This window comes from Geotrypetes seraphini, chromosome 1 (assembly GCF_902459505.1).
Source record: "Geotrypetes seraphini chromosome 1, aGeoSer1.1, whole genome shotgun sequence".
NCBI classification, from domain to species: Eukaryota; Metazoa; Chordata; class Amphibia; order Gymnophiona; family Dermophiidae; genus Geotrypetes; species Geotrypetes seraphini.
The window spans coordinates 51,656,260-51,670,741 of record NC_047084.1 but is presented as its reverse complement, the minus strand read 5'-3'; the positions used below and the strand labels follow the sequence as shown (position 1 = coordinate 51,670,741).

The 14,482-nt window shown below is 41.6% G+C and overlaps 1 protein-coding gene across 1 annotated transcript in view; it reads right to left on the bottom strand.

Annotated features, from left to right (window-relative positions):
* DHX29 (DExH-box helicase 29) overlaps positions 1-14,482 on the bottom strand; it is a 213,170-nt gene that overhangs the window by 171,710 nt on the left and 26,978 nt on the right. Inside the window, exon 5 of the mRNA XM_033931250.1 lies at positions 12,829-12,965. Within this exon, the coding sequence (XP_033787141.1) occupies positions 12,829-12,965 (137 nt within the window). The remainder of the gene's footprint in view (positions 1-12,828; positions 12,966-14,482) is intronic.

The following is a 14,482-nucleotide window of genomic DNA, read 5'->3' as shown; positions in this document are numbered from 1 at the left end:
TTTGATTCAGTTACACAATATATTTTAAATGTATTATTCACATAACATGTCAAATGTATCCTGAGTAAAAAAAAAGATAAACTTCTTAAAACTGTTAACTGTGTCAAGACTCGGTGTGCATTCCCAAAGAGTCTATACATGTTTTTTTGTAAAATTTACAATCAAATTAGAAAATAGTTAAATCATTACATTTCTAATAATATGATGTAAAGAAAACAAAAGAGCTTTCAATTAAACCAACCGTTTTTATTGGAAATTCCAGATTGGAATACAACAGGGCCATGTAAAGTCCCTTTTTTAAATAACATCTTTAAATAATATTTAAATAACTTAGAAAGTGTCTTAACTGCAAACTGAAAACACTGCTTCATGTAAACATATGCATTGGGCATGCTCTGAAAAAAATTAATGTGATTTTTGTTGTTGCATGCATGCTGATAACTTGTCAATCCTTGGCTCATAATGCGTTAATTTCAGAGCAACTCATGCAGCACTCATGTCATCCATTAATCTGTTTCTAGCATCAGATTTTATATGATTCAAAGCCGAAAACAGCTGCTCACAAGCATAGGATGACCCAAACAAAGTAAGAAGAACAATCCCAAGTGCTTTCATGGACTTAAAATTGTCTGGCAGAGAATTCCACGCTTTTAGGATTTCATTTTCAGAACTGCTAGCAGTGATTTCATTTGTCACCCTTTCACACTCAATACGTTCAAGAGCCGCACGCAGGTCATTGAATTTACTTTTCCAGATAGAGCTTTCTTGAAATTGCAGTAGCTCCATTTCCAAATTTTGAATATCCAACCAGGAAAGATCAAGATCTTCAAATGTGGACTTTTCTGGGGAAGTTATAAATGAAAGGGTTGTCTCCATCTTACGGAACTGAGAAAATCTTTTACTAAAATTCTCCTTTGCTTCGGCTACAATGATGGAATATGCTTTGTGGATTTCCTGGTGTTTTTTATGACTGTCCACAAATGTTGTAGAATTATCCAAATGTATTTTTAGGTTGGGAAAATATTTTAGCTGTCCACTCTGAAGGTCTTTTTCAAAAACATGCAATTTTCTCTCAAAAGCTTTGATGTCACTAAACATGCTTTCTGCTGTTTTTCCCATGCCTTGTAATTTTTTGTTTAGTACATTAAAGTGGTTAGTAAAATCTGTAAAGAACATGAGGTTGGTAAGCCAGGCCATGTTGGTGAGTTGAGGATAGTCTTCCCCCTTTTCGTTCATAAATAGCCTAACTTCTTCCAAGCAGGCCGCAAATCTCTCTAACACTCGTCCTCTGCTCAGCCACCGGACATTATTGTACATCAGTAAAGTGTTATATTGTGCCTGAACCTCATCAAGAAGGGCTTGAAATTGTCGAAAATTAAGAGCACGCGCCATAATGAAGTTCACCATTTTTGTTACATCTTTGAGGACATCGTCAAGTTTTTTTGCTGCTTTCTTTGGCGCAGAGAGCCTCTTGATGTATTATGCAGTGAAATTGAATCAGTGGATGTTTTGCTTCCTTAGCAAAGAAATGAATGAATCCTGATGTTGTCCCCACCATGCTAGGTGCTCCATCGCTAGTAACTGAAACTACTTTTTCTGGACTTATGTCTAGTGATGAAAAAGCCTCCATCACAGCATTGTGGATATCTATCCCTTGTGTTCTTCCAGGCAAAGACAGCAGTTTTACCAGCTCTTCTCTCATGATGTCACCAGTAGCATAACGCAAAATGAGCGCTAGTCTTGCATGGTTAATAATATCTGTACTTTCATCCAAGCACATGGAGTAGAAGGGTGCTTTCTGTAAGTCGCAAGTAAGCTGTTGACTAACATCAGCAGCCATTCGCAGAACCCTATCTTTTGCAGTATTTCTGCTTAGCGGCATCTCAGAGATGCGCTGCACAATTTTATCCTTGTTTTGGAAATCATGGAAGAGTGAATTACTCCCAGCCAAAATTGCCTTTTTGATAAAATCTCCATCAGAGAGGGGCTTACCATGTTTTGCCATGCACAGTGAAATTTGAAAGCTGGCAACTGTAAGATGATTAGTTTTTGAAAGTTAGTTGCTAAAACTAAGAGACTGGGAGTGATATTTTTTTAATTTTCCTACAAGGAACTCTTTTCTTTGAGCTAAACCAAGTTCAGCAACACTGTTATGGTTGGTCTCAAAGTGACGTTTGACACTTGATGTGCGAGACACAACACTTTCATTACACATAATACACAATGCTTTCCCACTGCGTTCAATCACTCCATATGTCTCTGTCCAGGCCTCTTGGAATGGTCTTCCACTATCTGTTTTTGCTTTTTTTGCTGTACTCATTTTCTTTGTTCAAGACTTCAAGTCTACAAAAAGATAAAATTTGTATGATAAAAAAAATCTAATGAAGTGCTGTATACAAATCCGTCCCCATAAAAAAATATGTGATTGGGGAATTTTATTAATTGTAGACATCCGTTTTGGTCAAAAAATATACTGTCCGGGTGAAAACCGGACTTGTGCAACCTGAGTGTATGGGAAAAGGACTTTTATTTTTCATTATTGGAGCCTTTGTTATTTTATTATGATGTTTACAAAAGCACTGTGAAGGGCCACATATACACTTTACTGTTTTTTGCTATATTGAGTTTTACATAAGGTACAGCGCAGAGGATTAGTGTGTTGGTTGTTCAAAGAGAGCCCAGCCCTCCTCTCAGCTTACTGAACTTCTCTATGCAATCATCATAAGCAGCTTTTTTATTTCCTCGAATTTAGCATGTCCCCCATGGAAGATACAGAGGTTTTTACAGAGGAGCACATTATTAGACACATTAACTTCCCCCCATATCCTCACCTCTCTAGCATGGGAGCACTAGAAACTGTTCCTGATTACAGATGTCACATGTGGAGTCACACTACAGCCTCACTGAGTTCCTGTGACAGACTCAGTGTGAAGCTTCTCTTCCTCCCCCCACTTCCCCCTCACACACTGCCTGGCTCATAGGATACTAAGGGGAAGACAGGCAGGCTAAACATCCACTCACAGGACTGCAGCCAGCACAGAAGGATGGGCCGCGGCCCACCGGGACAATGCCCGGTCCTCCCAATGGCCAGTCCGGCCCTGTTGCCAGGTGAGCTGCAAATCAGACACTGGCACACTTGCCTCCCGCCGCGCCGCATATCTTAATTGCGGACTAGAGAGTTGCGTGGGGACAGAAATCCCACCCGTCCCCGCCAAAGTCTCACCCGTCCCCACCCGTCCCCGTGAGGAATCCCACCCGTCCCCGTGAGGAATCCCTCCGTCCCCACCCGTCCCCGCGAGGAATGTCCTCCGTCCCCGCCCGTCCCCGTGAGGAATCCCCTCCGTCCCCGCCCGTCCCTATAAACTTCAGAAATAGTTATTTCATTTAATTATGCTACTGAATTAAAGGCTCTGGTAGAAACCCATTTACAAATAAGCAAAAAGACTTTATTAATTTGGAAATATTAATTGGGAAGAATACACACTTTGTAAACGGGTTTCTACCAGAGCCTCTTTTGTTTATAAATTTTTATTAACACAACTAATATACTACTTTATCCTGAAGCAAGATAAAAAGAAATAGAATTCTTTTCCTACCTTTGTTGCCTGGTTTCTGCTTTCCTCATGTTCTCATTCAGTTCCTTCCATCCACTGTCTCTCTTCCTTCTGCGTCTTCCATTTGCTCTGTTACTGTGCCTCTCCCTTTCTCCCCCCTTCCAAATTGGTCTGGCACCCATCTTCTTCCCTCCGCTCCCCCCATAGTCTGGCATCTCTGTCTTCTTCCCTCCCAGCGTCTTCTCCCCACTCTCTCTTCCCCATTTCCTTTCAGCGTCCTTCTCCCCCCCCCATCTTCCCCATGTCCTGTCAGCATCCTTCTCCCCCTGTCTTCCCCATGGCCTTTCAGCATCCTTCTCCACCCCCCCCCATCTTCCCCATGGCCTTTCAGCGTCCTTCTCCACCCCCCCATCTTCCCCATGTCCTTTCAGCATCCTTCTCCACCCCTTTGTCTTCCCCATGTGCTTTCAGCGTCCTTCTCCCCCCCCCATGTCCTGTCAGCGTCCTTCTCCCCCTTCTGTCTTCCACAAATGCTTTCAGTGTCCTTCCCCCCCACCCCGTCTTCCCCATGGCCTTTCAGCGTCCTTCTTCACCCCTTTGTCTTCCCCATGTGCTTTCAGCGTCCCCATGTCCTGTCAGGGTCCTTCTCCCCCTTCTGTCTTCCACAAATGCTTTCAGTGTCCTCCCCCCCACCCCATCTTCCCCATGGCCTTTCAGCATCCTTCTTCACCCCTTTGTCTTCCCCAGTGCTTTCAGCGTCCTTCTCCCCCCTCCTTCTCTCCCGCCCCGGATGCAGCACAGCCGGCCAGGTCCCCTTACTTTTGTGGCGCTTCCCCGACCGACAGACCGACAACAGCCCCGGTCTGACAAACCTCCCTGCCCTTAACCGTGAATCTAAATTTCCTTCTTACAGCTGCTGTAAGAAGGTAATTTAGATTCGCGGTTAAGGGCAGGGAGGTTTGTCGGACCAGGGCTGTTGTCGGACAGTCGGGTTAGCGCCACAAAAGTAAGGGGACCTGGCCGGCTGTGCTGCACACGGGGCGGGGCGGACCGCCCCCCTTCCTGGGTAGCCACTCGAGCCGTGAGGTACTCCTCCTTACCTACCCTGCCTGCAGCACAGAGCCGAACGGAAGTCTTCCCGACGTCAGCGCTGACGTCGGGAAGACTTCCGTTCGGCTCTGTGCTGCAAGCAGAGCAGGTAGGGAGAAAAGCCGCGCGACTTAGTACATCCAGCCCCGCAGGAACCCCGCGACCCTCGGAGGCGTCCCCACGGGATTCCCGCGACCCGTGCAGCTCTCTATTGCGGACCTTCCCGCATGCCAGCTGCAAGGCCTTCGCGTGCCACAGGTTCGCCATCGCTGCTCTATTGGATAAAAAACCTAGTAGAGTGATAAAATCATTAGGATTGGATAATCTGATTCAAGTTTGTGCACTCAAAGATATATGGAGAATTTTACACTTTAATGCTCAGGAATTTTCTTTTTGTTCACATGTTCATAAATCATTTTCTAGGATTGATTATATTTTTGTTTCAGATAATCTAGTACAACAGGTCTGGAAAGCTACCATAGATCTAATTATTTGATCAGATCATGGTGGAGTATGGATAGAGTTTGAATTGGCGGAAAGAGATGGAAATAGACCTGTTTGGAGGTTCAATAATACATTGCTTGGGGACACAAAATTTATTGAAGAATTTCAGACAATAATGGAGGAATATTTTCAGCTTAACTCCTCAGATGAGATCTCATTGGAAACTTTATGGGATGCTTTTAAAGTTACCATGAGAGGGCATATAATTTCATATTCAGCTTATGTCAATACTCAATCTAAAAGGGAATTCTCTGAATTGGAGGAAAAGATTAAAGAATTAGAAGCAAAATTAACTATAAAATGGGAACATGATACATTCCAGTCCCTCTTAAAAGCTAAATATATTCTTTATTCATTTTAAAAATCTTTCATCAAGTGTACAATATTCATAATCAACACAATGAAACAAGGCACTTGCATATCTTACATTATAATCTAAACATATAAATGTAACCCTCTCCCCACCCTCCCTCAAAACCCTTCATTCATGTAACGAAACCTATCTTTGTATCCCTCCCCCCTCCTATTATTATATGATGTCTGACTAATAGGAAAATGACATTTAATCATGACAAAAAGACGCTAATGGCTCCCATATTTTAATAAAATTATTATAATTTCCATTTTGTGTCACTATTGATCTTTCCATTCTATATATGTGGCATAATGAATTCCACCAAAAATTAAAGTTTAACCTAGTATGATCTTTCCAGTTATTAGTAATATGTTGGATGGCAACTCCAGTCATGATCATTAAAAGTTTATTATTACTTGATGTTATCTGACTCTTATATAAATATAATGAGATCTCTTCTAAATGGGCTAGGAAGGAATTATTTACTCAAAAGGCTTTGTATTATGGAAACTCAAATAAAGCGGGAAGATTACTAGCTAATTATTTAAAAGCAAAAAAAAAAGGAAAGTAAAGATTGTGGCTGTTACAGATGAAAATGGGGTTACTCATTCTCAAATTGATAATATATTAAAAACAGTTTTTGAAATATTATAAGATTTTGTATTCTTCTAAGCTTTATTCAAATAAAGAACTTGATGGTTTAGAGTTTTTGAATTTAATTGAGGGTCCTAAAATTCCCGAGCATATAAAAGGATCTCTTGATGCACCTATTACATTGAAGGAGATTCAGACAGCATTGAAGTCCCTTAGAGTTGGATCCGCTCCAAGAGGTGATGGGTACACTGTGGAATTTTATAAATCATTTCAAAATACATTATTGCCTTATTTACTAAATCTATATCAGGTTCAATTGAATAAAGGCTGCATTTCAGGTACTATGGCATAAGCTTTGACTATAGTTTTGCCGAAGCCAAATAAAGATCCTTAATTGCAGGGGTGTCCAATGTCGGTCCTCGAGGGCCGCAGTCCAGTCGGGTTTTCAGGATTTCCCCAATGAATATGCATGAGATCTATTTGCATGCACTGCTTTCAATGCATATTCATTGGGGAAATCCTGAAAACCCGACTGGATTGCGGCCCTCGAGGACAGACATTGGACACCCCTGCTTTATTGGTTTCAAATTACAGGCCAATATCTCTGATAAATGTCGATTGAAAACTTTTGGCTAAGTTATTGGCACTACGCTTGGCTAAGGCTCTCCCTTATATTATAGCAGCGGTCTCAAACACTCAGCCCACGGGCCGCATGTGGCTCTCCAGGTTTTATTTGCGGCCCGCAGTCTGGACGCGATCAACAGCATTTCTCTTCCCCGTTCCCTTCCTTTTGGAGCAGCAGCGTGTCCGGCCGGCTCGTTCTGTTCAAGGCCACGGGTTGGCGGCTCCTCGCGCTATCCACTCCTGCATCGGAAGCCTCTCTGACGTCACAACATCAGAGAGGCTTCAGACGCAGACGCGGATCTCGCAAGGAGCCACTACCCGCGGCTTTGAACAGAACAAGCCGGCCAGACACGCTGCTGCTCCACAAGGAAGAGAACAGAAAGGAAGGGGAAAGAGAAATGCTTCTGCTACATAGGAAAGGGGGACCCTAGGGAAATGCTGCTGCTGCTGTACAGGGAAAGGGGAAGAGAAATGCCTCTCCTGCACAGGGAAGGGAAATGCTGCTTCTGTTGCTGCTGCACCCAATTGGGGAAAGAAAGGGAAGGAAGGAGAAGGGAAAGGAGAGGAACAAGAGAAGAAGCCAAGTTCATGGGAGGGAGGGAAGGAAAGGAGATATCAGACCATGGAGGGGGAGGGAGAGATGCTAGGGCATGGGGGAAGGGAAGGAGACAGATGCCAGACCAGGGGAAAGGAAGGAAGGAGGGAGGGAGAGAAAGGAAGGAAAGAGATGCCAGACCATGGAAATAGGACGGAAGAAGAGAGAGATAGGAAGGGAAGGGAAGACATGGAAACTTAGATTTTGAAAAGAAAGCAGAAAAATTGAACATTAAGTTAATGCCAAAGATGGATGCAAGGCAGAAAGTGAAGACGGAGAGAAAAACAGTCAAAGGACAAGAAGGCCCTGGAAACATAGCTGAAAGCACAGAAAAATAAAGTCACCAGACAACAAAGGTAGGGAAAATGATTTTATTTTCAATATAGTGATTGAAATGTGCCAGTTTTAAGAAAAAAAAGATATTAAACTTTAAATGTGAGGGCTGCAAAAAAAAAAAATAGAGTACTTGGAGGGCCGCAGAAAAAATAGTTAATGTCTTATTAAAGAAATGACAATTTTGCATGAGGTAAAAATTCTTTATAGTTTATATATCTTTCCTTTTAACTGTTAAAGGAAAGTTTTATAAACTATAAAGAGTTTTACCTCATGCAAAATTGTAATTTCTTTAATAAGACATTAACTATTTTTTCTGCAGCCCTCCAAGTACCTACAAATCCAAAATGTGGCCCCGCAAAGGGTTTGAGTTTGAGACCACTGTATTATAGGTATGCACCAAACTGGGTTTGTTGCTCACAGATATTCTTCACATAATTTTTCATATGTTGACCTTAACAAAATCCATGGAAGATCCGGCCTTCTCTGTCTTTGGATGCAGAGAAGGCATTTGATAGTGTAGAATGGACCTTTATGTACCAAGCAATGGATTGGTTTGGGGGTGGGTCCTGAATTTATTCAAATGATTAAAGCTTCAAATGATTTCGGCCAGATTGTATATAAATAATACTTTCTCAGATGGTTTTCGTCTGGAGAGGGGAGTTTGACAAGGATGTCCTTTATCTCCTCTGTTTGATATTGTACTGGAACCCTTACTATTGGTTATTCAACAAGCAGAGGAGATTCAAGGTATTCCTTATGCTGGTCGGGAATACAAAGTTTCTGCATATATAGATGATATTTTGCTTCATTTGAAGAATCCTGAATCTACTATTCCACATTTACTGGAATTGATCGAAAAGTTTGAAAAATTTTCAGGATATAAAATAAATTGGAGCAAATCAGAAATTCTTCCGCTTAATGTACATTGTCAAAAAGGATTGTTTGATCAGTTCCCTTTTCTTTGGAAAGAAGAGGGTATAAAATATTTAGGAATATGGATTTATAAGACACTGGAAGACACAACGAAAGTAAATGAAAAATCTTTATTGCTAAAGGTTACAGAAATGTGTAAGCAATGGAACCCGCTACATTTGTCTTGGTAGGGGAGAATCCAAACAGTTAAAATGATGATTTTGCCTGTGGTTTGTTACCAAATGGGAATGTTACCAATTTATTTTTAGTGGTCTTTTTATAAGAAATTGAATAGTATTCTTATCAAATTTGTTTGGATGGGCAAAACTGCTAGAATCGCTTTAGTATCTCTACAAAAACAGATTGTGGAGGGAGGGGTAAATTTTCCAAATTTCTTTAGGTATCATCAGGCCTATATTCTGCGTCAGGGTATGTACTGGAAAATTATGTCCCCAATACGTCTGTCTCATGTATTGGACATTAAACTACCTAGTTATACTAAGGATAATAATATTATTTTGGATACTTGGAAAACCCTCAGATGTATCAAAAGTTAATTGAAATTCCTATAGAACAGTCTCCGTGTCAATCCCTATGGCTGAACTCCAAGATACAAATAGGCGGGTCTAAAATTGCCTGGAAAGAGTCGATGCAGGCAAGCATAAGAACATTAGAGGGTGTTATTTTAAATGGAAAATTGCTTGATTTTTCACAGTTGCAACAATCTTTTGGTATTTCAAAATTTCAATTTTATAAATGGTTGTAACTGAAGCAGGCTATTCAGAAAGGGTTCCTGATTGGCGTGATTTGAAAAATTATTATAGCTTGCAGTTCTTCTGTTTTCAGACAAATATGCTAGGGCATCAAGCCGCCAAGTGGTATAAAATAATATCTGAATTTGTGAATAAGAAACCTAAAAACACTCTTAGAGACATTTGGAGCATCGAGATTAAGCAGTATACAGTGGTACCTTGGATTACGAGCATAATCCGTTCCAGGAGCATGCTCGTAATCCAAAATGCTCGTTTATCAAAGCGAGTTTCCCCATAGGAAATAATGGAAATTCGCTTTGATACCTTCCCACCCCCCGAGGCCAGCGGCGCTGCTCTATCCCCCCCCCCCCCACAAGAACCGGCATTGCTCCCCCCAAAGGTCCCCCCTGCGATCCGGCACCCTCCCCCCACGATCCGGCACCCTCCTCCCGCAATTCGGCACCCTCCCGCTGCGATCGGGCACCCCCCACTGCGATTGGGCACTTCCCCCGCCGCTTCTTACTGTCATCTGGGCACCGGCACCGGCACATCCTGTGCGTTGGTGCCGGTGCCCGAAGATCAGCTTCCTCTTCTTGCTGGGCCTTGAGCATCTGCGCATGCTCAAGGCCTGCAAGTTCACGTTCTCTCCGAGATCTCCAAGAATTTATGGTTAAGACAGATATAGTGTATTTCTAACCTATGAAAAATTTTATAGATAGTTATTGGTAATGATTAGGTAGGGTGGGGGGGAGGGGTACTGATCTATTTGAATGTTGTAAAAAATTTTAAGTGATGTATAAAGTGTAAATGTTTATTTATTCTGTTTTCACTTAATGAAAGTGTTAAAAATTAATAAAGATTATTTTAAAAAAAACCAAAAAATTTTCACTTTTCAATATTTTCCTTTTTGATTTTTTAATATTTCAAATAATGTCTAATCAAAAAAAATATGGTTAAAAAAGTGAATGAAATTCAACATATCACTTATCTCATTTATAGCTCGGAGAGATTCTTATTTTCCTCCTCCTGCCGATCAATTGACTGTGCACTGCTCACTATGCCAAATATCTGCCAATGGGACCCGTTTCGCCCTTAACCATCAGGCTTTCTCAGAGTACGACACTGAATTTCAATCACTGAAATTATTTATGATACAAATTTTTTTTTCACCATATATTTTTTGATGGGACATAATTTGAAATATTAATAAATCAAAAAGGAAAATATTAAAAAAATGAAAAGTGAAATTTTGAATATAGAATGTTTAAATAAAGTTTGAACAATTGAATTTTACTGAAAGTTTTTGTTTCGATGAATGAAACCCCCAACCACACTAAAGCCTATAAGAGATTTCATGATCTTTTGGCGTGGATTTCTGAGATCCTTTTCCTTCAATGAAGCACTTTATCTATTTTCGATAAACCTTCATTGGGTATCTAGCAGTTTTTAGTGGTTTTTCTTATTTTCGTTGTACTTGGCTCAGTGATTAACTAGATAACGTCTGGATGAGTTGGAAAGAAGGTAGTCTGTGCATTTGTATAGTTCATAATGGAACTTTGGGAGGAGGACAGCTGTTGAGGGTCCAACTTCAACTCAGAGAGAGTGTCTGAAATGACATGTGAAACAGTGGTGGACTTGAAAAGACATTGCACTCAGGGATCGTCACCCTGATCAATAGCAGCCACAGTCTCCTGACTTCCGGCCCCAGACAGGGACCCTAGATCATCCAAGGATGCAGTGGGATCCTTGAGATAATAAAGGCATGGAAATGGACTTCCAGTCCTGCTTTGAGTAGTCACTGATGCTTGGAGCTGGCTTGCTCCAAGGCAGAGAATACTACTTTGTACTAGTGCTGCCTGATTCACGATTCGAATCGGTTCACCGATTCAAATCAGGTGAATCGATTCAAATCGATTTTTAAAAAAATAAAAACCGGACTCACCGATTCAGCCACAGGACGAGTTCAGGGAACTTCGGGCTATTTCATGCCGCCAGCCTCTTCCCATCTAATGTAACTTCCGGTTTTGCGAAACCGAAGTTACATCGGAAGAAATGAAAGGAGTGGTGGGAGAGTCAAGCGGCAAGCGAGCGGACCTCGTGCAGCAGACCTCAGCAGCAACAAATACTAGATTTGGCTGGCTCTTACCCCGCATGTCTCTTCCCTGCGATTTAATATCCAGTCCAGGCAGTAAGTAAATACATTGGCAGGGGGGCTGGTGAGTCTTGGGGGCTGGGGATGGAAGCTGAAATTGGCAGGGGGGCTGGTGAGTCTTGGGGGCTAGGGATGAAAGCTGAGAATTGGCAGGGGCCTGAAAAAACTGAGAATCAGGCGGGGGCTGGAGAAACTTTGGGGATGATTTGCTTTGGGGAAGCTGTGAATCTATGTTTCTAACTAATTTTACAGCTATGTTATAGTTTGGATGTTCCTATTTTTGACATGATATTGCCTTGGTTAAATAAAATGTTTAAACTTAAAAAGCTGTGTCATTAACAGTGAATCGAATGGAAAAATTTTTCTCTGAATCGGGCAGCACTACTTTGTACTGAACTCTCCCTGTACCGGTGCTGCCCCCCGGGTACGTCAAAAAGGCTTTCCACAAGAGACTAACAAAATATGAAAACCCCTGGCAGGTGGCCCCAAGGATTTCTGCAGGACTCCTGACTGGGGTAGTTAGATCTCCTCTGCCTCCACGCGCTTGCGTCTCACACCAACATTGCATACGGCATCTGAACGGGGGTCTCTTGGCTGAGCTTTTTGTTGTTCTCCTGCCCTGAAGGTCTCTAAGGAGACTGAGCCCAAATCTCTTGCCCCGTGGAACATGGATGCTCATCTGCTGACAAAGCTGAGCAAAAAAGTCATGTTTTACATGCTTTGTTAACTATGTTTTGCCATCTCTTTCAAACAATGATTACCATGCAATCTTCTACCATACTATAGCAGAGTGTGGTGCAGGGGTTAGAGCTACAGCCTTAGCACCCCGAGGATGAGGGTTCAAACCCACGCTGCTCCTTTTGAGCCTGGGCCAGTCACTTGGTCCCCCATTGCCTCAGGTATATTAGATAGATTTTGAGCCCACCAGGACAGACAAGGAAAAATCCATATAAACTGTTCTGAGCTCCCCTGGGAGAATGGTATAGAAAATTGAATGAAAGAATAAATAAATGAAGCAGGAACAGATTGGCCTAGGGAATCCATTGTAGATGATCCCTGGGCAAAATGAGGGGTCCTGAGGCACAGAGAAGCCTTTTGAAAAAAAGATCAATAAAAATCCAAGATGGCCACTGCCAGTATAATTGCATCAAAAAAGGCCCATAGAAGCAAAAAAAAAAAAAAAAGGCGTTTTAGAGGTGAAAGAATCTAACTCTAACCCCAGAAATCCTCAGATCTGTCTTTTTCTGACCCCCTACCCCCCAGTATGGCAATTCTTATGTTCTTAATAATAAATATTTTGTAGTGTTATCCACAACCAGCTTGGTGGAATGAGTAATTTACATAGTGTATTTTGGCGATACCTGTGTCCTAAGGCTCTCCTCATTCTTGGTTCTGGAAATCTGTGGTGTTATGGTTTGTACTGGCAGTGGGGTGAATTTTGCTCTGCTCTTTTGTTCTTCTTCCTCAAACTTCTGGCTGAATCCTTCAGGCAATGCATCTGTTGAAAACCAAGCAGAACACTAAAGAGTGAAACCATTATACCTCTCTCTAAAGATACATAATAATTTTTTTGCAGGAAATGTATTTTAATTAGATCAACACAATAATTAATAACCATACCTAAGGATAATGAAGGCCAAGACCATAGAATGATTTATTTTAAAAAGGACTTGAATTTTTAGTGTGTCAACATCTTGAACATAGTCTCTGGTTAAGCTATTTCTAAAAGGACACAATATATCTGGAAATAGTACTGGTTCTTGAAGCTGTCCAGGAAATGTTACATTGAGTTTGCTTGATGAAGAAAGCCACAGCAAGCTGGCTGAAACATCTTTCAAGCAAACTCAGATGCAGCACCACCCATACAGCTCTCCCTCGTTCTCTGTGGCTCAGCTTGTACTTCCCTCATTCTAGTCACCCACAACAAAACAACAAAGTAGCAGCCAAAACCATGGCAAGGACAAGAAACTTTGTGCTCCTAACTGCAGCATCAGAGGAGATTAAGGGCCTTAAACATAGATGAGCAATAAATTAAGGGGCTCTGGTTCTTTTCAATTTTTTCACAAAACTTTAAAAACTATTTTGATTGCTAAATATTTTGGAACCATACGCATGAATATTTTTCTGACTTTGTTCTCTTTTCATCTTCTTTTTGTATATTTTTTAATCACTGTTAACTGAATTTGGTTGATGACCCGGCATAGACCCTATAGTCATTGCAAAATGTGTGCCCATGCAATAACATCTCAAGTGTTTACCCATAGAGGTGTAACCTATGCCCTATGGGAGTCGACTGACTGTTTAATCGGAGCAGCCGTCTACGTTGTTATTTGCCCCTGTAAGAAGGTGTTTGTGCAGTGCACAACTAGACCTATCAGAGCCCGCATACATGAACATCTAAGTAGAATTCGCAAGGGAGTAGCAGAAGCTCCTCTAGTACAGCACTGGAGGGATTCATGCCGTCAGTTATCGGACTTGATTGACACAGTTACATTGCCCCATGGAAGGGATGTGGCCAGAATACTATGGAGAAGTGAACAGCGGTGAATCTACCGCCTACAGTCTATACACCCTGAAGGCTTGAATAGAAAAATGGTGTTGTGTGCGTTTTTGTAATTTTGCATCACTGGTTTTTATTGTCATCTTTTTGCTGATTCTGCTCTGGATTGTCACCTTGTCAGGGTTTTTTACACACCTGTTTTTTTTCTTAAAACTGGTTTTTAAATCGTTTAGTTTTCCTGCACAGATGGCTCACTAGAGGGTGAGCCCTGCCTCTTCTTCCTGAGTGGATGACATCATATTATTCTGATATACTATAGTAAGGGAGGCGGGTCTATTGCTCCTCATGGTTAATGACATCAGCTTGGCTGCCCTTTTTGTAGCCTCGTTTTGATGCTGTTTCCCAGGGTGTCTTTTTTCAACTTCAGGTGTATGTGTCAAATGATTCAGGTACCTGCCTTCCAGCCATATTTAAGTAAAGTTTCTTATATGTTTGTAGAATGACATTGTATTGTA